Here is a 27325-nt window from a genome sequence, read left to right as displayed (position 1 = left end):
TATGGACATATAAAGTGAGCTAGCCACACTGACCTTTCATTTCTGAGTCTGAGGGTTTTGCAAACAAAATGTCTAGGAAAAAAGAATAATGGCACATATTCTTCAACTCTGAATATGACCTGTGCTTTATGTTTCCTATTTCTTTTAAGGTAGTTTAATAATGGCTTACATTTATATATTGCTTCAAGTTTTCAAAGCCATTTTACATAAGCAAGCTGGACTGTAGTCATATAGGTGTTTAATTACTTGCGCAGCCTTCTTAGTAAGAGAAATAATGTGGAGTACACATCACTTCTTGTCAGGCTGAAGGGTGGGAACAAAACCACAGGTGACCCACAGTAGAGGAATAAGAGAAATCAGGGAAAACTTAGAGGCAAAGAGTCAGCAGAATGCACATGTTCTCTCTAACCCTCCTCAACCATGTACAGGTGTGCTTGGGCCAAGCATAGCTCTATGTGTAATGGGTAGTGCTGTAGGAGAGGGAGGGACCCAGCCCCTACACTGCTTTTTATGTGTAAGTAAAATAAGCTGCCATAGGGAACACCCCACAATCTTGGTAATGCTGGGAGCATTTGGACAAAGGAATGGTCTTATTGCCAGAAGAACACCCAGAGCTTGTTCCCCAGTATCCTGGGGTATTTAGATATAGCAACTGGAACCGACTTGAGATTTTGTAGCCCTTTCTGTTGAGCCACTTCATTGCTGGGTTAACTAAGGGGTCAGGGGATGTGGGGTGGGGTGGGGTGTGTAGAGTGCGACCATGGCTTTTCAAGAGACAAGCAGTTTATCACTTCTCAAGTCCTTCCTGGATTCTACTTTTTAACTGTATATCTGTAATTCCTAAGTAGGGGGAAAGTAAGTAATTTCTTCTTAATAAAAATGATGACTCAGAGTGATCAAGCTCATTTATTTCTCAAATTTCTATATTATCTGGCCTATAATGTGATAGCACAGAAGCCTGCACATAAACAGTTATTTATCATTATAAGATAGCTTAGCAGCCTTGAAATAAAGGGGTAATTTAAGAACCGGAGATGTATTCATAGAAATTAGAATTAATAGGTCGCAAAAAAATATTACTATAGTTTGATTTTGACTCTTTTGCTTCTGGTATAACATAAACATGCTCCTATTTCTTATGACTCTGGAATACAAATATAGTTATAAATATATTTGTTTATAATTATAAATTGGCTAAAGCTTTATCAATGGACAAACTAAACTACAAACAAAAGAGACAAGTATCTTTTACAAAAATATATTGGGATTTTAATTTCATGTTTTTGATATTTAAGTAGAATATTAGAAAAATTAATATTTTCAAAGGTGTTAATTATAGAAAGCTTGATCTATTTTACTTTGTGTCTTTCCTTACCTTTCTCAGGGATATTGGAGAAGATACTCCACTAGAAAAAGATTTCTGAAACTGAAATATTATTCAATCATCCTGCAATCTAGGCTAAGAATGATAATTGCTGTAACTTCTTATAAAAGATATCTGTGGGCTACAGTTGTAATTCAGAGGCATTGGCGTGCTTATTTTAGGAGAAAACAAGATCAGCAAAGATATAAAAGACTAAAATCATCCTCCCTTATAATCCAGTCAATGTTCAGAAGATGGAAGCGACGCAAAATGCAGGTACAAATAAAAGCTGTGATAGTACTGCAAAGAGCTTTTAGAGAATGGCAAGTCAGGGAACGAGCTAAAGAAGAAAAATCTGCTGTTGTCATTCAGTCGTGGTATAGAATGCACAAAGAATTACGGAATTACGCTCATACTAGATCTTGTGTTGTTATCATTCAGAGAAGATTTAGGTGCTTTCAAGCCCAGAAGTTATATAAGAGAAAGAAAGCATCTGTTGTGACTATCCAAAAGCACTACAGAGCATATGTGAAAGGAAAGATTGAAAGGACCCAGTATTTGCAGAAACAGGCTGCAGCCATTCAACTGCAGGCTGCTTTCAGGAGAATGAAAGCTCGTAATTTACACAGACAGATTAGAGCTGCATGGGTTATTCAGTCCTATTGGAGAATGAGACAAGAAAAGCTTCGATTTCTAAACCTTAAGAAAATTGTTATCAAATTGCAGGCACACATAAGAAAACATCAACAGCTACAGAAATATAAGAAGATGAGGAAAGCTGCCCTTATAATTCAGGCTTATTTCCGAGCTTACATTTCAGCCAGGAAAGTTCTAGCATCTTATCAGAAAACTCGTTCTGCTGTCATTGTTTTACAGTCTGCATATAGAGGGATGCAAGCAAGGAAAAAGTTTATTCACATCCTAACATCTGTTATAAAGATTCAGTCATATTATCGGGCTTATATTTCCCATAAAAAATTTATGAGCCTAAAAAATGCAACAATAAAGTTACAGTCAATTGTCAAGATGAAACGAGCACGCAAACAATATTTACGTTTAAGAGAAGCGGCACTGTGTATCCAGCAATGGTACCAGTCCAAAAAAGTGGCTGCACTAAAGAGAGAAGAATATATGCAGGTGCAGAAATTTTGTATCAAACTACAGGCTTTCGTTAGAGGATACCTTGCCCGAAAGCAGATGAGGTTGCAAAGAAAAGCTGCTATTTCACTACAATCTTATTTCAGAATGAGAAAGATGCGGCAATACTATCTGAAAATTTATAAAGCAACTGTTGTCATTCAGAATTACTATCGTGCAAACAAAGCACGAGTCAGTCAGAGGAAGAACTTCTTGCAAGCCAAAAGAGCAGCCACCTGCTTGCAGGCAGCTTACAGAGGTTATAAAGTACGCCAGCTAATCAAACAACAATCTGCAGCTGCTCTTAAAATTCAAACTGCTTTTAGAGGCTGTAGTAAAAGGGTGAAATATCAGTCTGTGCTTCAGTCTACTCTCAAGATTCAGAGATGGTACAGGGCATGCGAGACTGTTTATGATACAAGAACGCTTTTTTTAAAGACCCGAGCAGCTGTGATAGTTCTCCAGTGTGTTTATCGTGGCTGGAAAGTTCGAAACCAGATCAGGAGGGAACATGATGCTGCAGTGAAGATTCAGTCTGCTTTTAGAATGGGCAAGGCCCAGAAAGAGTTTAGATTGTTAAAAAGAGCAGCATTAGTCATCCAGCAACATCTGAGAGCAAGGATTATAGGAAAGAAGCGACGTACGGAGTACATCGAACTCCGTCATGCAGTACTCATGCTTCAAGCTACCCAGAAGGCCAGAAAACTGAGAAGACAGTTTCAAAGGCAACGCAAATGTGCTGTTATCATACAGTCATACTATAGAATGTACGTGCAAAAAAAGAAGTGGAGAGTTACGAGAAAAGCTGCTCTTCTGATTCAAATATATTATAGGGCTTACAGTATTGGACAGAAACAGCATCATTTGTATTTGAAAACAAAGGCAGCTGTAGTAATTTTGCAATCAGCTTACCGAGGTTTAAGAGTGAGAAAAAAAGTAAAAGAGAACAACAAAGCCGCAGTTACTATACAGTCTAACTATAAAGCATATAAAATCAGAAAGAAATATGCAACCCAGACAGCTTCAGCTATTAGAATTCAGAGATGGTATCGAGATATTAAGACTACAAAACAACAACGTAGGGAATATCTTAATTTAAAGAATGCAGCAGTGAAGATTCAAGCCATTTACAGAGGCACCAGAGTAAGAAGACAGGTTGAACGCATGCACGCTGCAGCCACTTTTATTAAAGCAGTGTTTAAAATGCATCGGTTAAAAATAAGATACCATTCAATGAGAACAGCAGCTATTGTAATTCAAGTAAGATATAGAGCATACTGTCAAGGTAAAATACAGCGTGCAAAGTACTTGACGATTTTGAAAGCCGTTAATATTATTCAGGCAAGGTTTAGAGGTTTAAGAGTCAGACAGACTCTGAGAGAGATGCAGGTTGCAGCAACAGTCATTCATTCACACCATAGAAGGTACAGACAGCAAAAGTCTTTTAGTAAGCTAAAGAAAGTAATAACAGTACAGCAAAGATACTGGGCAGTAAAAGAAAGAAACATGCAATTTCAAAGGTATAACAAATTGAGACATTCAGTAATATGCATTCAGGCTGTTTTTAGGGGAATGAAAGCTAGAAGACATTTAAAAATCATGCATTTAGCAGCAATGCTCATTCAGAGGAGATTTAGAACTGTAATGATGAGAAGAAGATTCCTGTCTCTCAGGAAAACTGCTATTTGGGTTCAGAGAAGATATCGTGCAAATGTTTGTGCAAGGCATCGCTTACAACAATCCCTGCAATTACAAAAGGCAGTCATCAAAATCCAGTCATCGTACCGAAGATGGATTGTAAAGAAGAAGATGCTAGAGATGCTCAGGGCTGCAGTTCTCATCCAGGCCACTTTCAGAATGCACAGAGCACATGTGAGATACCAGACTTTGAAACGTGCCTCAGCATTAACTCAGCTGAGATACCGAGCAAACAGAGTTGGGAAGCTACAAAGAGAACGTTACCTAAAGCAAAAGAGCTCTGCAGTGGTCATTCAGGCTGCTTTTAGAGGCATGAAAACTAGGAGACACTTGAAAGCTATGCTTTTAGCAGCTATTACTATCCAATCAGCTTATCGGAGGTTAATGGTGAAGAAAAAGATGCAAAGAGCTGCAGTTCTCATCCAGGCCACTTTCAGAATGCACAGGACATATGTGAGATTTCAGACTTGTAAACGTGCCTCAGTTCTAATTCAGCAACATTACCGAGCATACAGAGCTGCAAAATTGCAAAGAGAAAACTATATCAGACAACAGCATTCTGCTCTGGTCATTCAGGCTGCATATAAGGGAATGAAAGCAAAACAGCTTTTACAGAAAAAGCACAGAGCAGCTATCATAATACAAAGCACATATAAAATGTATAGGCAGTATTATTTCTACCAAAAGATTCTGTGGGCTACAAAAGTAATACAAAGAAAATATAGAGCAAATAAAAACAAACAGAAAGTTCTTCAACATTCTGCGCTGAAGAAAACAACAGCTTGTATTCAGGAAGGTTTCCAGCACATGAACTTTGCGAAGCAAATTCAGAAAGAGCATCAGGCTGCCACTGTTGTTCAGAAGCACTTTAAGGCCTTCCAAGTAAGGAGGCATTATCTTCAGCTTAGAGCAGCAGTGGTTTTTGTTCAAAGAAGATACAGAGCACTGACTGCAACACAAATGGGCACCCAAGCAGTTACCCGTATACAGTCTTCTTACGGAGGCTTTAAGGTACAAAACAATATCCAGCGAATGCACCTGGCTGCCACACGAATTCAGTCATTTTACCGAATGCACAGGGCCAGGGTTGTTTTTCAAGCAAAGAAAACTGCAGTCATTGTTATACAGAATTATTACAGGTCATATGTCAGAGTCAAAGTGGAAAGAGATAGATTTTTAGTGGCACAGAAATCTACACCAACTATTCAGGCTGCTGTTAGAGGCATCGAAGCTACACAGAAGTTGAAAAACATGTCTGAGAAAAAGATGGCATCCATTGTTATCCAATCTGCGTTCTGCAGTTACAGAGCTAAAACTCAGTATCAAGCTGTTCAAAGTGCAGCAGTTAGGACTCAAACATGGTATAAAGCTTCTCTACTTGCACGTTCACAGAAGGCAGAGTATCATTCTCAAAGAAAAGCTGAAGTAACAATTCAAAAAGCTTTTCATAAAATGGACACGAGAAAACTGGAAACACAGAAGTGTGCTGTCCTACGAATTCAGTCCTTCCTTCACATGGCTGTGTATCGGAGAAGACTTATTCAGCAGAAAAGAGCAGTTATGTTACGGCAGTATTTTAGGACATGGAAAGCCAGAAAACAGTTTTTGTTGTATAGAAAAGCAGCAGTGGTTTTACAAAATCATTACAGGGCATTTCTGTGTGCAAAATATCAAAGACAAGCTTACTTACAAATCAGGAGCAGTGTTATCATTATTCAAGCTACAATGAAAGGATTCATACAGAAACAGAAGTTTCAGAAAATTAAAGAGAGCACCATAAAAATCCAGGTATTTATATTTTCAATTTTAACATAAAACTTTCTTTTTCCCAATATTTGTTAGGACTTATAAAACCAGCTTAAGCAGGTCATTAAGAATACTACTTAGTTGGGTGGCCGTTTTATTTATCTTCCAAAGTGGGAAAATTTTGAGAGTGAGGAAAGGGGCACCAATAATAATCAAGTCAAGACCCCACAGAACTAGGATTGTTCTGCCCAGGGTCACCCAAGGCTTGGCACATTTCAGTAGGTGTTAATTTTAGCACTTGAAAGAATTTGGAGAATATAGTCTGCTTGACGAGAGTGCTCACAAATTTATTTTTTTAAGAGTAAATTTTAAGCGAAGGTCAAGTACTATTTTGCATAATTTAAGCCAAATCGGATAACTCTACTTCTTTATCACTCTGTTAACCAGAGCTACTTAGGATAGATACAGACATACTTTATTCAAAGTGTTTAGTTAGCACTTTTGGCTTCCAAAGCGCTTTCATATTATTGTGTTTGATCTGTTCTTCAAATCTATGGGGAATGTGACATTTTATCTCTGTTTTAAAATGTGAGGAAACTAAGAGAGTTTACTAAGTAACTTGCCGATGCTGCAGAGAGAGGTAAAGCCAGGCATCGAATCTACTGAAGCTATTTCTTTTCTACTGCGGTAGTGTGGGCTTTGAACCTACGTGTGATATGTTGATAGTTGCTGGGTTGCTGTTAAGCTTCAAAATAATATTTTTATTCAACAAATGCCTAGTGCTTGCAATGTGCAAAATCTATACTGGGCAAATGGAGCAGACAGTGCATAAGCTGTATTTAGGTGCTGTCCTCAAAGAACTTAATTGAATAAGGAAGAAAATTATAATTGTGTTACTGGAAACATAGGGAAGGGGAACCTCAGCTAATTCCAGGGATCACAGAAAGCTTCCTAGAGCAAGTGGATTTAAGATGAGATGTTAAGCTGAAAGATGAATTCAGATGTTTGAAATGAAAAGCAAAATGTGTGGAAAGAAAGATTCCATGCCCAGGAGATAATGGGAGAAAGTCCAAAAATAATACCATGTGTACGGCAATAAAAAGTGATATGAGACTAGGTTGGCGATAGAGGGAATAAGACTATGGATGATCTTGTGAGGCATGGAAAAGAATTTAGTCTTTATCCTCCAGACTAAGAGAAGCTCTAGAGGAATTTAAACAGGAAAAGACCAGAATCATATTTTTATTTTTGAAAAATGACTCTGGCAGGAAAGTAGAAGATGAACTAGCAGGGGAGCAAAAACTAGAAAGCATAGAGACTAGTTAGGAGACTATTAGCAGTAGGTCAGGTAAAAGATAAAAGTTCAGTGTAATTATATGGGGTTGTGAGAATTTGATTTGAAGGATAGAATTAGCAGGGTATACAGCATAAACCAGGAATTGTACCATGTTTGTGGCTTAAGTAACTAGGCATGTGGTACCCTTCACTGAAATATGAACAAAGGCAGGAATAGGTTTGGGAAGTGACGATGAGTTGAGTCTGAGGTACATGAAGTCTGAAATACCTAGCAGATATCTAAGTTGAGATGTCCAGTAGGCAGTTGGCTTGTTTGGAGTTTTAGGAAGGTAGTAGGGATTTCAGAATTTGACTTGGATGTTATGGGCATACACATGGTAATTAACATCATGGGGGTGGTAGGATCACCTAGGAAGAATGTTTAGAAGGAATAAAATAGCTTGGAACATCTAAACATCAGAATTTAAGGTCCTGCCAAAGAGAAACCAACAAATGCTATTAAGAGGGAAAGAAGAAAACTAAAGAATTGTGGTATCAAGAAACCAAGGGTCAAGAGTATATTTTCTAGGAGAAAAGTGTGTTCGACTTCCAAACGCTGCTGAGAGGTTAAGAATTGAAAAGTGTTAATGGGATGTATTGGTTAGGGTTATATTAAACTCTAAATGACAGAAAAGCCAAAATAACAATCTTATGAAACTTCAAAGGCTTTTTCACTTATGTAATTAAATTATAAAATTATATTTTGCACACGTAGTTTTTAGCATATACCAGTGGTCTCAAACTTTGCTGCATGTTGCAGTCACCTGGAAGAAATACCAAGGCCTGGCTTCAACCCCAAGACATTCTGATCTAATTGGTCTGGGGAGCAACCTGGGCATCAGGATTTTTAAAAGCTCCCAGATGATTCTGCAGGGCAACAGGCTTTGGAAACCACTGATACATATTGTGTATTACTGAATACATTTATACATACATGTTGGTATTCAGGGTTGTTTCCATAAAAACTACATATAGGATACTCTAAGTGAGTTAAGGGAATTCCAAGAGTAATTTTGACCATATATAATTCTTGCCTTATTAACTAAATTAAGTAATTAATCCTCATATAAGGTGTGATTGCAGTATGTGTTGCAGGAGTTTTGGAGTCAAACAGACTTGGGTTCAAATCTTACTATCCCTGTTCTGACTCTGGTAACAAGTCTCTCTCTTCTTTCTCAACCTCAATTTCCTTTTTCTGTAAAATAGAGATCCTAATAATAATCTCAAAAGGTAATTGTAAAGATTAAATGAAATAGCTCTCACACTTCTTATGTGGTGTCGACAAGTTGCTTAGACGCTCTGGGCCTTGGTTTCCTCATGTTGCTGTAAGAACTAAAAATGGTTAGTGATCAGGAAGTGGTAGCTGTCACTTAAACTTTTAGCCAGCCACAGGGTTGCCAGAATTGAAAGTCTGACAGTCTTTTATAGATAGGAGCCCTCAGCATTCTGCTGCAGGGTGGACTCAGGGTGTACTTAGGTTGCGTGAGGCGGAAGGAGGGAGAGCTTCCTTTTCCTCTTCCTCCCCAGAAAGTGGAGTAGGCCAGTGTATTCATTTTCCTGCTGTTCTTCCAAATGGATTGGGGTGGTGGAGACATGGCACATATCTGCTTTTCCAGATACTGTGCATGTTTTAGAATTTTTTAGGTATTGGTTAGAGTTATGTTAGGCCAAGCCGGTAGCCAGCTACAAGATATGTGCGATAAAACACATAGTAGGCATGCACTGTAGTAAGCACCAGTGTTCTCAATTATTATGTAACTCAGAGGGCTGCCTGTGGGTCGAGATGAATAAGCCTAATAGAACAGGCATGACATGATAGTATTTTTGCAATTGATTTTTGTCTATGCTAACCTTGTATTAACCTTATTAACTGTATTTAATACAGATTCTTACCATTTACAGAAAAATAGAGCACTCATTGCACATTTGCTTTACTTATGTGTTCAATAGGCTGTGTGGAGAAAATATAAAGCCATGAAAGCTGCCTGCAAGATTCAAGCCTGGTATAGGGGTTGCAGAGCACGTAAAGAATATCTAGCTGTATTAAAAGCTGTTAAAATCATTCAAGGTTGCTTCCATACCGAACTGGAGAGAACACGGTGATGTATCATAGCTATGTGTGTGTGAGAGAGAGTGTGTGTATGTGTGGTAGCCAAGTCCTTATATAAAATAATACTGCTTGTTGATTTAAAAAATATATATATTGGCTATTGTCTTAGTCATCTAGTGTTACTGTAACAGAAATACCACAAGTGGATGGCTTTAACAAAGAGAAATTTAAAATATATTGGCTATTGTCTTAGTCATCTAGTGTTACTGTAACAGAAATACCACAAGTGGATGGCTTTAACAAAGAGAAATTTATTTCCTCACAGTAGAGTAGGCTAAAAGTCCAAATTCAGGGCGTCGGCTCTAGGGGAAGGATTTCTCTCTGTAGGCTCTGGAGGAAGGTCCTTGTCCTCAATCTTTCACTGGTTGAGGAGCTTCTCAGGCACAGGGATCCCAGGTCCAAAGGACACGCTCTGCTCCCAGTGCTTCTTTCTTGGTAGTAAGAGGTCCCCAGCTCTCTGCTTGCTTCTCTTTCCTTTTATCTCTTGTAAAATAAAAGCTCGTTCAGGCCACACCCCAGGGAAACTCCCTGTATATTGGGTGAGGGCTGTGACCTTAGTGAGGGTGTTACAATCCCACCCTAAAAAAAAAAAAACCCTAATCCTCTTTAATGTAAAATTACAATCACAAAATGGAGGATGACCACACAATACTGGGACTCATAGCCCAGCCAAACTGATACACATCTCTGGGGGGGACACAATTCAATCCATGACAGCTATGCTTAATTTATGTGGTTGGTTGTGTTGCTGTGTTTTCAATTAATGAAAAAGAAAATCTTTATGTATTATGTAATATATAATATAAATATGTATCATATGTCTGTCTGGTTTTTTGAGGTAGTGCTTATCCTTGATGCTATCCAGTTTGAAAATATATATATATATGTGTGTATGTGTATATATATCTTATATATATACACATACACAGAGTAAAACCTGTGAAAGCTGGAAACTGTAAGGTAGAAACCTGTCAAAGAAGGAAAACGCAAATATTTTCCGCTAAAATGAGTGGTAGAAAAGTGGTAAGACTACCCTGTCAAAGGCGGAAAACTTGAGAGACCCAGAAAATCAAGGCAGTCCTGTCGAGTTCCAGCTCTCACAGGTTTCACTGTGTGTATGTGTGTGTGTATATCAAATGTATATGTATATACATTTACTCTATTCATAATTAATTGAGGTTCTCAGGTTCATAGGAATGAAGGTAAGGATGGAAGCCGAGAAAGAGAATAAGAATCCAGGAAGTCTTATTTCCTTACTAGTGCTTTGATCTATTTTGTTGTTGACTTACCTACTGGCAAACGTTTTTCTTATTCATTTTTTTTTTCTTTCAGCTTTATATTCCCCATTCTCTTTATACTTACTAATGACCCTAATTACCCGCTTGTCTCTGCTGATCGTATTTCCCTATTTCTAGTTCATTTGTTTTATATACATTTTTAGAAGCTGTTACCAGATTACCTACTTTTTATTTCACAGCATAAAAATTTTTCTTTAGTTCTTAGAATTGATGAATTATCACATCAGTGATGGTTTTAAACTTTAAGTTTACTAGTGTTAGATAATTTCCCAAATCAATTCCATAGGTAGAATCAGGGCTTGACATATACAGATAACAATTGCTGCTATCAGCTATTAAGGACCAGTGTCTCATTTTCATGTTCCAAGTTGCTGAATTTCTTTTACTGAGAAATATTCTAAGAAACATGACAACAAGATAAGTTAATCTTTCTGCCTTTTCCACATTATCAAGAAGAGATGAGTCTGGCCATCCTCAAATTTTAACTATTTCTACTGTGTTGACTCCTAAGGTTTAATCTCCAGTCCTCACATTTTTTTCCTCCAATTTCTCTTTGTAGAATTTTTCCATTTAGAGATTTGATGATATTTCCTTTGAAATGAGCATCCCTTTCTCATTTCCCTGATGCTGCTAATAATTGCCAGAGTTCACTTCCTGACCACCTCCTGTCTGTGCACAGAGCCAGTTACAATATGGACACAGATTTTATACTTCATTGTTATCTGCTATCACCCCTCAGCACCCCTTTATCAAGAGCTATGTAATTGTACTCTTTTGTCCTCTTCAAAATTCTTTGTCGTACTAGAATCTTAAACTTCATATTTAGTCGTATAATTTCTTACCCACTGTTGGAATATTGCCAAGGTAGTTGCAAACCTTTTTTTCATGTGTGTGTGTAAAATTCTGATTGTTTGAACTTAAGTATAAATTATCCTTTTTTTCTTCACTTTATGTTGTAACCCTCTTATTTTATATTTTCTTTTTGCTTTTGTTAAAGGAGAGAGAGAATACATATTAAATAGACTAAAGTAATTTGAACTTGCTTTCCTGTGACTACTTTTATAGGTTTTTGAACATGAGAGCATCAACAGTTATCATTCAGAGAAGATGGAGAGCTGTGCTTTCTGGAAGAATAGTTCATGAGCACTCCTTAATGATAAAAGTAGGTATAAAAAATTTCAACTCCGTTTAAGGAACTGCTTTAGCAAACAGAAAATAAAACATTATTTTTAAGATTCAGCTATGCATTTGTTTTTCACAAATCTATTACCAGCCAAAACCAAACCCATTGCCGTCAAGTCGATTCCAACTCATAGCGACCCTATAGGACAGAGTAGAACTGCCCCATAGAGTTTCCAAGGAGCACCTGATGGATTCGAACTGCCGACCTTTTGGTTGGCAGCCATAGCACTTAACCACTACGCCACCAGGGTTTCCAAATCTATTACGATCAATTAAAGATTATGTTCATTCATAAAAATATTATTTGATAGTATGTGTGGACATGTGTGTAATTATAAAATATTCTCAAACACAAGTTGGAAGTGACTTTTAGAATAAATGGTTTATTTGGAGAAACTCATAATACACTTTCATACACACATAATACAAATCGAACACTGAATAACATACTCCTTAAGCCACCGTTGGTAATCTATTTTAAAATTATATTTAACAAGAAAGTTTTAAAATAGATGCAGTAGTTACAGTGTTTTATTAAAGAAGTCAAAATTTAAAAATTACTTGTAAATTAGATGTTCGTGTAATATTCACTATGGCTATATACTCTTAATATTACCGCTACTACTGACAGTTAATATATACACCAGGCATCAGTTAAGCTCTTGTATATTTACAAACTAATTTGATCCTCATAACAACTCTTCGAGGTAGCTATTAGCGTACCCAGCTTACAGATGAGGAAATAAGATCCATAGAAGTGAAGTGACCTGCCCAAGTTCACTCAGCTGGTAGGGAGGGGAGCTGTGTTGGAAAACAAATCGAGATTCATTATAACTCATATCTTTTTTATGTATGTTAGAATTTGGTTGTCAGGATGTTATATAATTGAGAAATATAAGGTGTACTGTTGGTAGGCTGTGCTTCTTCAAGCTACAAATAGCTTCCTTCATAGCTGTTTATAATGCCCACTATGCTCTCCATATTACACATAGCTTTTTTTTTTCCCTTTGGATGACTTTGCCTGTAGTAATGTTGATCCCTTTCCTCCTCACAATGAAAAGTATCAGGCAGATGAGGGCAAGACCATCCAGAGATCTGTTCACTCTGGCTTGCACCTTCATGAAAGCTTCACTTTTAGTTATAGGCCTACATGAGTTTAGAAATAATACACTTTCACCTTTCCATATCTATGAAATACGACAGTCTTAAGCTATATACCTAAAAAATGTTTTATATGCTCATAATTACTCCATGTCTTTTATATTGAGAAATTCGAGAATCTCCAGCAGGTTGAAAATCTTATTATTTCTATCTATTAATATTACAAATTTTTCCTTACAGAGACATCAAGCTGCTTGTTTGATCCAAGCAAATTTTAGAGGATATAAGGCAAGGCAGGCCTTTCTTCGGCAGAAATCTGCCGCCTTGATCATACAAAGGTATATCCGAGCAAGGAAGGCCAGGAAGTGCGAAAGGGTAAAATATGTTGAATTAAAAAAATCTACAGTTTTTCTACAATCAGTGATCCGAGGGTGGTTAGTAAGAAAGAGAGTAAGTATTTTAAACTCAAATATCTCCGTCTTATAAAATGAAAGTATTTGTGGTTAAATAGTATTAAGAAATTTTAGATTTTGGAGAATATTTTCAGAACTAATATAGCCATTAATTTGAATTCACTCGCCTTTTGCAGAGCCGTGTTATGAGAGCACTGGTTGCCATAGATTTCTGTTCTATGAGCCTACCATTTCTCACAGATGATCACCAAAAGTGTAAAATAAAATTTCCCTTATGTAATTAATCTTAAAAATGGAACGTGAAGGAGGGCAATTGTAGTGTCTTGCTACCACTGAGAAACTCTTTTGAGATGTGGAAACTACTGTTCTTGTGGTAGCTTCCACATCTTAACAAGAGAAAGCCCTCTTTTGAGAGCTCACGGACAGGTCTAGCATCTAACATGCTCACTGGCAAAGGCAAAATTATTACATTTGAAGTTAAAAAGGGAAGATCTTTTGTATTTTGTTCATTAAATATAAATTGAAAGTCTTACGCCTAAAGGCCACTTTAGAAAGCTCGTGCTACAAGGGTCTTACTCTGGACTTGTGCTAGATTATCTAATACTGGAGAAATTAATTCAGATAATTTTGTCAGATTAAACAGCCCTGTCTCTAACAGTCGTACGTGGAATGCTATAATCTTTTTTTTAATTTAATATTAATACACTTCTCTCATTATAATTAGTATATTGCAAAGCCTTAATTAAGTTTTGTTAGGTTCAAGTTAAATGCTATTCTTTCTTAAAGTGCCCAAAATATGATTTTGCTTTCTATATCCTGAGTTACAGGTCACTATTAGAAATATTCTATAGTGAAAGATTATAATCAGTTGATATAATGTAAATAATTTTAATTATTAAAAGTTAATTTAACATTGTTGCTAGTTTATATAATTTGGTATTGAGGGTATATGAAAATAAACACTGATTGGTTGTCTTAGGAGTCAAATATTTTATTAATAATCTTTTTTACCCCTTTTAGGTTTTAGAACACAAAAGCAAACTTAGACTTCTTCACTTCACGGTAGCTGCATATTATCACCTCTCTGCTCTTAGAATTCAAAGAGCATATAAACGTCACATGGCTATTAAGAATGCTAAGAAGCGGATGAATTCAGTCATCTGCATTCAGGTTAGCTTCTCTTTTTCAGTAAAACTCTAATTTTTCTGTTATCATTGTTTGGAATTAACAATTCCCAGGCAATTCATGAAAGATCGTATAGCCTTTAGCTTTTTGCCCTTGATGGGTAAAAAATAGTTCGATATTTTAGGTCACAAAAGTAAAGCTGTGAATTATTCTCCAAAGTAGTTGTATCGCTTCTTTTTTCACATCCTTCCAAATACAAGATATTTGAAGACTTTATGACTGTTGCCATTCTGATGAATGAGACATGGTATGTCATTTTTGTTTTGGATTTCTTTGGTTACTAGCAACTCTTAAATATTTTCTCCGTGCATATTGGTTATTCAAGTTCCACATCTGTGGATTATATGCTTTTTTTTTTTTCATTTCCTGTGCTTATTTTTCATTTTTTTTTATTAATTTATAAATTCGTAACGCCAGTGGGAACGGTTGAAAGATATTTCAGTATTATTTTATATTTCTTTAAACTTATGTGTGTATATATAGAAATATGTATGCATTTATTTATCCTTTTTTATATTAAAAAAGTGAAGTAAAAAGGAAAAAAACTTCATGTTTTAAACAGAGATGGTTTCGAGCAAGATTACAGCAGAAGAGGTTTATTCAGAAATATCAGAGCATAACAAAAATTCAGCATGAAGTTCAAGGATGGCTAGACCAGCAAAATAGGGCTGCATTAGTAATACAGAAAGCAGTACGCCATTTTCTCCTCCGTAAAAAACAGGAAAAATTAAACAGTGGAATCACTAAAATTCAGGTAACCGAAAATTGTATGGTTTTAGTTGAAACTTTGACTTTACCTACTTGACATCTGATACTTTAAAAACACAGACATATATATTTTTAAAAGTTAAGAGATTAACCAGTACAGTAATTCATAAATACTACACTAACATTATTTCATTACTAAAACCATTATTTTCAGATGTCTACAAGGATGTTCATGATTAAGAGATGACAGGTGTTTATCTATTTGAATAAATTTAGACATCTTTGGTCATTGAATGGTGACTCATGATATGTACAAAGATATATGTATTTGTTTTTAGAAAAATTGATTTTGCTATATTTATCAAAAATGATGTTTTAGTTGAAAAGTATCTGTATTAAGTATAAATTTACAGAAAATATTTACATTGAGGAAATATAGTTATTATTTCAAAACATCATGGAATATAATCTTAAAGTTACTCTGTTTTCTCTTTTTAAGGCACTATGGAGAGGATATTCTTGGAGGAAGAAGAATGACTGTAAGAAAATTAAAGCTGTACGATTAAGCCTTCAAGTGGTTAATAGACAGATCCAAGAAGAAAACAAACTCTACAAACGAATGGCACTTGCGCTTCATTATCTTTTGACACATAAGCACCTTTCAGTCATTCTTGAAGCATTTAAGCACTTAGGTTAGTTTTTTTTTTTTTTTTTTTAAGAATATCTTATATAAAATCGGAAACACATTTTTACCTTTGAATATTTAAAGAATATTGCAATACTACAATCATAGCTAAAACTTTTTATCACTGCGAATTTACCTGTGTTCTTTTTTTTTCCTCTTTCAGAGGTAGTTACAAGATTGTCTCCGCTTTGTTGTGAGAACATGGCCCAGAGTGGAGCAATTACCAAAATATTTGTTTTGATCCGAAGTTGTAATCGTAGTGTTCCTTGTATGGAAGTCATCAGATATGCTGTACAAGTCTTGCTTAATGTAGCTAAGGTAGTTTTCCATTTTAATCGTGAAATGTTTATTAATCAAGGAATCCGATCCTGCAAATTAAGCCTATACTTGTTCATCACTAGAAGTTAGATCTCAAAAATAAAATTCATTTATGTGCAAAAGTCTTAGGGAAAAAAAATGTTTAACCTATAGCATAACCATAGATGGAAACATTAATTTTTGTATGATTTTAGTTCTTCTGTCTTTATAATATTAATAGCAATGGTAACTAGCCTTTATTGAGTACTTACTATGTGCTAGGCAGTGTGCTGCGTTTTCTTTTTTTTTTTCCCCATGCATTATTTAAATTTGATCTTTTACAATAATCCTGTAAGGTAGTTAGTTATTATTCCCATTTTATAGAAAAGGAATAATAATACTGAGGGAAGTTAGGTTCCTTGTCTAAGGTCCAGTTTTGATAAATGGTAGAGCTGAATTTGGATCCATTTCTGTCTGACTCCAGAGCAGGTGGTCTTATCTATTGCATTATGTTGAAATAGTAGCACCTCATTATAATCATATTTGGCAAAAAGTGATAAAGATTTTGCTGGATAAAGCTATATGTATTAGAATTTTAAAGTCTTGGCTTTGGACTAGTAGCTAATACATATACCAAACTATATTACATTCAGCTAAAGGTATTGAGATGACAGATTTGTCTTTCCCACTTAACCCTTCAACCACAACTTAGAGTACCTGATATTTTCTTCTTTTGAGGTAGTGTTGTACAGCATAAGGAGCCCTAGTGGCATAGTGGTTAAGCATTTGGCTGCTTACCAAAAGGTTGGCAGTTCGAATCCACCAGCCGCTCTTTGGAAACCCTATGGGAGAGTTTTACTCTGTTCTATAGAGTCACTGAGAGTCAGAATTGACTTGACAGCAGTGTGTTTTTTTTTTTTTGGTTTAGCATAGTGTAGGACACAGATTCTGGTGCCATACTATCTGGGTTTGAATCACAGCCGTGCAGCTTACTGCAAGGTTACTTCGCCTCTCTGTGCTTCACTTTCCTCAATTACAAAATGAGAGTTCTAATAGTACCCACCTCATAATGTTATTGTGAGGATGCAATGAGCATAAAGTGCTTGATGCACAGAAGTGCTATTTATGTGTTAGCTGTTAATCTTGTTTCATCCCTATTTTTATCAATAAAAACCAAAAATCTGTTGCCATCAAGTCAATAGCACAGAGTAGAGCTGCGCCTTCAGGTTTCCAAGGAGTAGCTGGTGGATTCAAACTGCCGACCTTTTGTTAGCAGCCGTAGCTCTTAACCAGTAGGCCACCAGGGCTCCATTTTTATCAATAGTATCATTATTATTTGTTACTATGAAAATTTATGAATCCAATGCTGAAACAATTAGATAACTAACTGAGGTGTGGAAAATATATCCTAGCCATATTAGTATCAAGTTGATTTTCTTTTAAAGCAATCTCATCTTCCTCTCAAGAAGGCATGTAGTAAGAGTATAATAAATTAGATCTTAAATTTTTATTACATACCATAGATGAGTTATCATTTTTCATGAGAGGTTCTCACTAAAATGATCCCATCTTTAAAAGCCTGCTTTTATTTACTTCGATTTGTTCATTTTTAGAGATTTTAGGTTAAATTCTTTTTGTGTAGAACTTTAGAAGTAGGTGAAAACGAAAAAATTTAAAATGAGGATAAGTGAATAAATAGAATTCAGAGATGATGGTATCAAAAAGTCATTCATGTAGTCCTTTGTACTTGCTGCAGATGGAACAAAAATTTAACTCCAAACTTTCTATCTGCTTGGGCTACGTCTAAAAGTGTGTGTATTTATTATAACTTCATTTCATTCTGTTCTTTTTAAGTATGAGAAAACAACTTCAGCAGTTTATGATGTAGAAAATTGCATAGATACACTCTTGGAGCTTTTGCAGATGTACCGAGAAAAGGCTGGTGACAAAGTTGCAGACAAAGGTGGAAGCATTTTCACAAAAACTTGTTGTTTGCTGGCTGTTTTATTGAAGACAAGAAGTCGAGCCTCTGTAAGTATTACTCGGTTCATTTTCTTTGAGGTTATTTTTCAAGTTCCTTAATTATTTTCACCCTGTCTCTAAGGCTTTTACATATTTCCTTTAGTGATAAAATTTTTATCAGCATAACTAAAATAGGGTTTGTTATGTGTTCAAACTTTCTTTTTTGCACTGATAAAGTGAATAAAGGATATAAATAGAAGTTATTTCCTTATGACAGATCCAAGAAACTTTTAACTATAACCTACCAAATTCTGAAAATAGAATTTATTACAACCCTATGAGTAACTGTTCACCATGTGTTTGAGGGAAGTAACAAAGTATTCTTGCAAAGTAGAAAGCCGGGTATGTATGCCTCCTCATCCTCTTGTAATCATCAATCCATTTCAAGCTGTTCTATGGCGAGGCCTCTGAGTTATTCTCTCCAGGTGTCATCCCCATTTACCTCTTCAACCACAACTGAGAGGGCCTGATATTTTCTTATTTTGAGGTAGTGTAGCATAGGCCATGTTACAGTTACAACCTTTATTCTGAGAAAAATGGGAAACCACTGAAGGGCTTTCAGCGAGGAAGTGATGTGCTACAATTCAGATTTTAATGGTCACTCTGCTGATTGAAGAATGGATTTGGGAGGGCATGTGTGGATACAGGGAGAACATTAAGGAAGGAGGCAGGTGTAGATAAGTAGTGGTCTAGGCAAGGACTATGCCTGAACTAAGGTTGTGAAGTAGATAACTTTTGAAACCTTGAAGAGGTAAAATTCACAGGATTGGTAACTGGCAATGATAGGTATATTGATTATAATATTTATTTTTTGTATTCACTGTACAAAATGGAAGAGTTAAGTGTACAGTTCTTGAATAGTGCCTTCTTTGTAATGTCCTTGGAAATTAGTTCATAATTTAAACCAATCTGCTGAATTTGGTGAGCTTTGTTTTTTTGTTTTGTTTCATTTTCTTGGAGGGGTTTGTTTTTGATTTTTAGAGGTTTGTAAAAGTTTATATCATATTGTTTATTTCTTCTAATTGATTTTGCTAATATAGAAAACCAAAAAAAAAAAAAAAAAATTGCCGTCAAGCCGATTCTGACTCATAGTGACCCTATAGGACAGAGTAGAACTACCCCATAGAATTTCTAGGGAACGCCTGGTGGATTCAAACTGCTGATCTTTTGGTTAGCAGCTATAATACTTAACTACACTGCCAGGGTTTCCTGCTAATACAGAAGAGTTTCAAAATGTAATGCTTATTATTAGATTCTAATCAATGTAAATGTTCTTTTTTTTAGGATGTTCGAAGTAGGCCCAAAGTTGTTGACCGTATTTATAGTCTCTACAAACTTACAGCTCGTACACATAAAATGAATACTGAAAGGATACTTTATAAACAAAAGAAGAACTCCTCTGTAAGCATTCCTTTTATTCCAAAAACACCTGTAAGAAGCAGCACAGTTTCAAGGTAAGCATTTAAATGTACTTAGTTTTGTTTTACTATTCAATCATTCATTTATTTAGCAAATATTTAATGAACAAGAGTAGAGTCTTTGGTAAATCTAAAAGGCCATCTCAGTGACTAATGAAGTAATAGCACTGTAACTCTGAGCTTTTTTTTCAATAAATTCTTCACATTAAATGTTGAATAGCAGGGCTACTGAGCTTGTTATAGGCTTTGTTACATCATTTTTTTTTCCTGCATGTAGGACAAGCTACACTGTTTGAAAGCTGCCAGAAGTCCCTCTTGTTCAAAATATCAACCTCTAACTCCTCCCCTAATTCCCTTGATACTTGAAATTTCCCCCTTTATAGAATTTTTTTCTGAGACCTATAGAGATAATTGTGATTTTAATAGTTAAAGATATATTACTTTAGAAGTTTAAAAAAGAAAAAAAGTGGGGCATTAGATTACCTGGTCAGCCACACAGACTCCCCTATCCCTGTTAGAGATGAGAAATGGTGCTGAGGTTGTTGTACACATGGAGCTGTCTCATTCAGGAGAAAGACAGTAAACAAGCAGATAAGCAAACCGTGTAATAAAGACTGTGACAACTGCCAGAATAGAAAGTAATTTGGAAGACCTACTGAAGAAGGGTGATCAGGAAACCCTCTCTGGGATGTAGTATTTAAGCGGAGACCCAAAGAATAAGGAAGGAAAAGCTGAGGATAGGATAAGATAGGTTGGGGATGGGAGTTGAATCATGGTTCTGTTTTGGATAAGCCTGAGATGCCCATGAGACAAATCAGAGGAAAATACAAATAAGTCACTGAAAAATCAGGTTTTTTATAATTCTGGGCTAGAGTCCAGGCTAGAGATAAAAATTAGGGAATCATTAGTTTCAGGATATAGACGGCCTTTAGTTTAGTTTAAAGCAATGGGAATGAATGAGATCACCTAGGGAGAAGAGTATAGACAGTCCCAAACTAAAACCCAAGTTAGCCACAACTTTTCCTTTAGTCAGAGAGAGAAAGAATCGGCCAAGAGCTCTGAAAAGGGATTGCTAATCAGATTTAAAAAAAAAAAAAAAATTCCAAGGAATGTGGAGGTCATTGGTGAATGTGGTGACTACATGCCAGATTAAAGAGGGTTGAAAACCAAATGGCACACATCAGATACATTAAACATTCGTGAGTTTATAACAATAAAAAGAAAAAAAAAAGTTTTTTTTTTTTGAGTTTATAATGATACTCACAGAAAAACATCCTTCATTACCCTGGGAGGATGCTAGAGAAAACTTCTGATGCTAAATATGGATCAAAGGCAACAACCAAGTATTTATCCCATCTTTTGTTTTTGTATACAGACTATATCTAGGGTACCCAAATGGATGAAATAGAATGTTCTCTTTGCTCCCTATAACATTTAAAAGTTTGTTAATTTCTACAAAAAAAAAAAAAAAATGCTTACTTTGATTTTGATGAGTATTGCTTTGAATCTATAGATCAATTTGGGGAGTCAAACTCTTAACAATATTGAATCTTCTGATCATAAGCATGGAATAGCTCCAGTTTGGGGGACCTTCTGTCATTTCAGCAGTATTTCATAGTTTTCAGCATACCAGTATTGCACATATTTTGTTAAATTTATCCCTATTTTATGTTTTTCGACAATATTTTAAGTCTTATTGTTTTTTAAATTTTTGATTGTCTAATGCTATTATATACATGGAAACTCTGGTGGTGTAGTGGTTAAGAGCTATGGCTGCTAACCAAAAGGCCGGCAGTTTGAATCTACCAGGTGCTCCTTGGAAACTCTGTGGGGCTGTTCTACTCTGTCCTGTAGGGTCGCTATGAGTCGGAATCGACTTGATGGCAGTGGCTTTGTTTGTTTGTTTGTTTTTATATGAATACAATTGCTTGTATATATTGATCCTGAACTGTGTGACCTTGCTGAACTTACATTTTAGTGTTTGTAGCTTTGTTGAAGATTTTTAGGGATTATCTGCCTGGATTATCATATCTGCAAATAGCTTTATTTTTTCTTCCAAATTTATATTTATTTTATTTATTTTTCTTGCCTCATTATAAATGATACTGGCTAAAAATTCTAGTACATTGTTGGGCAGAAGCAGTGAGAGCCTACATCTGTGCCTTATTTGTGATCCTGGGGGAAAAGCATTCAGTCTTTTACCTTGAAATATGGTGTCAGCTATAGATTTTTTGTGTAGATGTCATTTATCAGTTTGAAGCAGTTTTCTTCTGTTTTTGGTTTGCTAATATATATAGTTTAAATACTGAATTTCATGTATTGTCAAATATACTTCCTTTATCTATTAGCCATGTGTCTTTTCTCTTTTGTGCTGCTTTGACAGACTGAATAGCATTTTTTTAAATCTTTGAACAGCATTTACATTCCTGAGATAAATGCCACTTAGTCATAATGGGTTTTGTTTTTTATATATTGTTGGACTTAAGTTGCTACAATTTTGATAAGAATTTTTGGGTCAACTTTCCAGTGGGATACTGGTCTGTAGTTTTCTTAATGCCTTTGTCTGGCTGTGGTATCAGTGATGGTGGTCTCATTGAGTAAGCTGGGAAATGTTTCCTTCTCTTCTATGTTCTAAAAAATTTTTTATAGAACTGGTATATTTCTTTCATAAATGTTTGGTAGAATTCATCAGTGAAGCAATCTTTGTTGGAAGGTTTTAAACTGGGAATTCAATTCATTTAATAAATAAACAGCCATTTGAGTTATTTATATATTTTTTGAGTGGGCTTTGATGGTGTGTCTCTTTCGAAGAATTTCCCCTTTTCATTCAGGCTATCAAAGTTATTGGTTCAAAATTGTTCAGAATAGTCCCTTATTATTCTTCGAATATTTGTAACGATATCCCTTCTCAATCCTGAAATTGCTAATTTGTGTGTGAACATTTTTTTTTCTTGACTCTACTCTGTCCTATAGGGTCGCTATGAGTCGGAAACGACTCGACCGCAGTGGGTTTTTAGTCTAGCTAGAGGTTTATCAGTTTTTATCCTTTCAGTGAACCACCTTGTGGTTTCGTTATGTTCTTTGTTGCTTTCTGTTTTGCGTTTAATGTATGTCCTGGTGTTTATCATTCCCTTCATTTTGCTTGCTTCTGAGTTTATTTCTGTTGATTTCTAGTTTAAAATTCTATTGATGTCAAGGAATGAATGTTTTATTATTTTAACTCTTTTAAATTTAACGAGGTGTGTTTCATGCCTGGAATATAGTCTATTTTGCTCAGTATTCCTTGACCCCTTAAAAAGAACATGTGTTTAGCTCTTGTTGGTAGAGTGTTCTAAGAATGTCAATTAGGTAAAGTTTATTGATACTGTTGTTCAAATTTTCCATAATTTTACAGATTTCCTGTCTGCTTCTATCAATTAACAGAAAGTACTATTGAAATCTCTATAATTTAGATTCATCTAGTTCTCTTTCAAGTTATAGCAATTTTTGTCATGTGTTTTGAAGCTCTGTTATTAGGTGAACATATCTAGAATTGTTATGTCTTTACAATATATTGGCTCTTTTCTCATAATTTAATTTTCCTCTTTATCCTTTATTATATTCCTTGTTGTGATGTCTGCTTCGTCTGATAATAATATAGCCATGCCAACTTTCTTTTGATTAATATTTGTGTGTTATATTTTCATCACTTACTTTTTTATCAAATCTGATACTCTTTGCCTTTTAATTGGAATGTAGTTATTGATGTGGTTGGATTTAAATCTGTCATCTTGATAATTCTTTTCCTTTTATCCCATCTCTCCTTTGTTCTTTTTTTCCCTTTTTCTGCCTACTTTTTTTTGTTGTTGTGAAGTTATTTTAGTATTTTTTATGATTATATTTTATGTCACTACTGGAAATACCACATATAAGCTATACCTCTTTAAAAATTTTTTTTTACTATGGTTACTCTCTGTTTACAATATATATCTTTAACTTTTTTCAGTCTACCTTCGAATAATATAATTTTGCCTTGGTATTTCGATTGTATTTTACCAACCAATATATCAGCACAAAGATTGGAAAAATAAAGAAAAAAACCAAAACTTCTCATATAGTTTGAGAAGTTCTTCTGTAGATCTTATTACCCATTTTCAGGATTTACAGTGGATAAAGAAAAGCCTTTCATGAATCCCCAAGTATGCATTCAGCAAAATCTGAAAGGTGACAAATTCTACAAGATAAATGGCTTGATTTGCTTATCAAATAATTGGCAAGACAGAGAGAGGGAATCTTTGTTAAAAGGGAGTTGAGATACATGTCAACCAAGTATAATACAGGTAGTTCCCAATTTGTGACAGGCAGTTCTAAGGACTGCATTGTAAGTTGGTTCTGATGTAAGTCAAATACCTCATTTTTTGTTTGTTTGTTTGGTTTTCATTATTATTGCCTTTTATTATCAGCACCTTTATAAATCTGATTTTTATTTGTCTTTGGGGGTTGGAAACATTACATATAAACATCTGTGAGTGAACACCTGAGAATAACATCAGCAAATTATGCACTGCAACTTTGTAAGTAGTACGTATTACTAACGATAAGATGCACACACAAAAAGGACAGCTGTAAGTGCAGCTCCTTGTAACTAGCATGCATAACTAGAATATGTTGTCATAAGTTGGGACTATCAGTAGGTGGATCTGGTTTGTATCCTTATTCTAATGTGTCAGCTATTTAAAAAAAAAAATTGGTTTGCATCAGAATATTTGAACACTGACTAAATATTTGATATTTTTCTCTTGCCATGTTTTTAGTTGTGATAATGGTTTTATGGTTATGATTTTTACAAAAGATTCCCTATCTTTTAGAGAGACATATTGGGGGGTTTATTTTTGAAATATATGATGTCTGAGGTTTTTTTTAAATAATAATTTGGGGAGGTTAATAAATGAAACAAGATAGGACATATGTTGATAATTTTTGAAGCTGAATAATGGCTACATGGAGGTTTACTATATTCATCTCTATATATGTTGAAATTTTTAATGCTTTTTTTACATGAATAAAAAGTGAAGGGGTGAGATAACAACTGTAGATAATATTTAAGAGGTATTTGCTTTAAAGTAGAGCAGAGATGTGGGATGATTGTTGGAAAGGGCTGTGTGGTCAAGGAAGGTTTTGTTCTTTGTGAGGTACTGCAGCTAGTTTATTATATATTCATGATATCAGGGCTAAGAGTAGGGAGGGAAGATTGAATACTTATTCTAAGTGGAAAAATTTTGGGTAATTGAGAGAGGGTGGGGTTGGTATCACAAATAGAGGGCTTGACTTTTATTATCACTTCTTCCATTTTTAACAGAAAGGAATGAGAAGATGGAAATTCATAAATGTAATAGGGATTTATGTGAGAAGATTCATGAGCTCCTTCATCTGTTGTTTTTGTCTTTGTCAGGGGCCATTGAGTTTGTTCCAACTCATAGTGACTGTATGTACAACAGAACAAAACACTGCCCAGTCCTACACCATTCTCACAATCGCTATTATACTTAAGCCCATTGTTGCAGCCAGTGTCAATCCATTTCATTAAGGGTCTTCCTCTTTTTTTTGCTGACCCTCTACTTTACCAAGCATGGTGTCCTTCTCCAGGGACTGATCCCTCCTGACAACATGTCCAAAGTATGTGAGATGTATTCTTGTCATCCTTGCTTCTAAGAAGCATTCTGGTTGTACTTCTTCCAAGACAGATTTATTTGTTCTTTTGACAGTCCATGGTATATTCAATATTCTTCTCCAACACCGCAATTCAAAGGCATCAATTCTTCTTCAGTCTTCTTTATTCATCGTGCAGCTTTCACATGCATATGAAGTGATTGAAAACACCATGTCTTGGGTCAGGCACTTCTTAGTCTTCAGGGTGACATCTTTGCTTTTCAACATTTTAAAGAGATCTTTTGCAGCAGATTTGCCCAACACAATGTGTCTTTTGATTTCTTGGCTGCTACTTCCATTGGTGTTGATTGTGGATCCAAGTAAAAAGAAATTCTTGACAACTTTCCCCCATCTGGTAGATACTATTTTCTCACTGAAGTATGAGATCAGCTGAGAAGCAGATCAGGGAAGGTATGTGAGGGAGGTTTGAAAAGAATGAAATATTAAGCTTAGAGAGTGAGAAGGTATTTTGAAGTATCCATTTTTAGGTTTGCAGTCATTAACATAAAATAAAATCAGTCATTCTGGTTATGTAATTTTTCTTTAGCATGTCAGCTGTACAGATATGGAAAAGGCAGACATTTGGAATTAACCTGGAATAGAATTTTCCAGACAAGTTCAATAAGAGAGGAACAACTGAGTAAATGGCATTTGCAAGGCGATTATATTGATAGACTTAAGCTGAACAAGAGAGAAGTGAAAACATGAGGGTTCTGATGGATGATGGGTATGTGTTGAGGTCAAGTGAATTAGAGAGATCAGTGGGTGAAAGAATTGAGGTAGTGGGTGTCTTAAAGCAAATGACATGGATGAGTCAGAAGTGGTGGATGGAGAACAGAAGTCTAGAAAGTTCAGAGGTCATGCACTTGCTAGTGATGTGTCTAGTGTATGACTCGTCTATGTGAAAAGGGATTGGCTGAGGCAGAACAGAAGGAAAGAAAGAGGGGCAAAACCTACAGACTAGGTTCTTGGATTTTTTGGCCACGTGGATGTTAAAGTTACTGAGAATGGTGATAGGAGTGGATAGAAGACCAAAAACTTGGTTTCCAAGGAATAAGACAGAAAGGCTGGGAGTTTGGTAGAAGACCAAAAGAAAGTGGTGGAGCTAAATATATACCATAAGGTTCAAAGGAACCAGGATTATTTTTCAAGATGATGGAGAGAAATCATCTGGAACCAGTAATGGGCAATAATATGATTAGCACTCATGCCTCTTTGAAAAGGTTGTAAGAGTAGGATGTATTCAGAAATAGAAACACTTTAGTCAAGATAAAAAGGTGAAGGTAACTCTCCTAAGAGAGGAGATTTATTAATGTCATTTTTTTCCTCCCCCCCCCCCACAGGCTTAGGCCAGATTGGGTTTTAAGAAGAGATAATCTGGAGGAAATCACTAATCCCCTGAAAGCTGTTCAGATGGTGATGGATACACTTGGCATTCCTCATCAGTAAATGTGAACAGTTTCAGTGTATATAGCAGAAAGAAATATTCAAGCTGATCATGTATACGTGTATGGTTTTACCCTTTTTTGTAACTTCTAAAATATGACTTTGTATTAAAATGAGAATAAACTGTTTATTACATTTTTCAGTTTCTTTTATTATTTGATAATTTTATGCATGAGTTCATATGTCATAAGGTGAATTATAATACAGTGAATTCATATCTATTATTTTAAAGTACTCTATTAGTTTAAAGGCAATTATTTTCCTGAATGGTAAAGAATAGTATACCTCTGCTGCTTTATATAAAAGTTGAAACATTTTTGGAAAACAAATCTTGGGAATTAAAGATGCTGCCAATTCATTTAAAGTAGGAAGAGGATAAAATAATCCCACATATGCTTATTTGCATCCTCATTTGTATTCTTGATTGACCGGACCATCCAAATTGGCAAGTGAGCCCTGTAGGGAAATTAAAAGAAATGCCAACTTCCTTTGT

The 27325-nt window shown here is 35.4% G+C and overlaps 1 protein-coding gene across 6 annotated transcripts in view; it reads left to right on the top strand.

Annotated features, from left to right (window-relative positions):
- ASPM (assembly factor for spindle microtubules) overlaps positions 1-27002 on the top strand; it is a 59312-nt gene extending 32310 nt beyond the window's left edge. For 3 of the 6 annotated variants that reach the window (XM_049857826.1, XM_049857824.1, XM_049857827.1), the window contains 11 exons: positions 1385-5986; positions 9230-9378; positions 11753-11849; positions 13211-13420; positions 14404-14553; positions 15131-15322; positions 15776-15968; positions 16125-16279; positions 18113-18289; positions 19565-19734; positions 26730-27002. In XM_049857826.1, coding sequence (XP_049713783.1) covers positions 1385-5986; positions 9230-9378; positions 11753-11849; positions 13211-13420; positions 14404-14553; positions 15131-15322; positions 15776-15968; positions 16125-16279; positions 18113-18289; positions 19565-19734; positions 26730-26835 — 6201 coding nt within the window. In that variant the 3' untranslated portion in view covers positions 26836-27002. The remainder of the gene's footprint in view (positions 1-1384; positions 5987-9229; positions 9379-11752; positions 11850-13210; positions 13421-14403; positions 14554-15130; positions 15323-15775; positions 15969-16124; positions 16280-18112; positions 18290-19564; positions 19735-26729) is intronic. The other 3 variants (XM_049857829.1, XM_049857825.1, XM_049857828.1) reach the window with 3 other exon arrangements.
- The last annotated feature ends 323 nt before the right edge of the window (positions 27003-27325 follow it).

The sequence above is a fragment of the Elephas maximus genome, chromosome 18 (assembly GCF_024166365.1).
Source record: "Elephas maximus indicus isolate mEleMax1 chromosome 18, mEleMax1 primary haplotype, whole genome shotgun sequence".
Classification (NCBI taxonomy): Eukaryota; Metazoa; Chordata; class Mammalia; order Proboscidea; family Elephantidae; genus Elephas; species Elephas maximus.
This window is presented reverse-complemented; position numbering and strand designations above follow the sequence as displayed.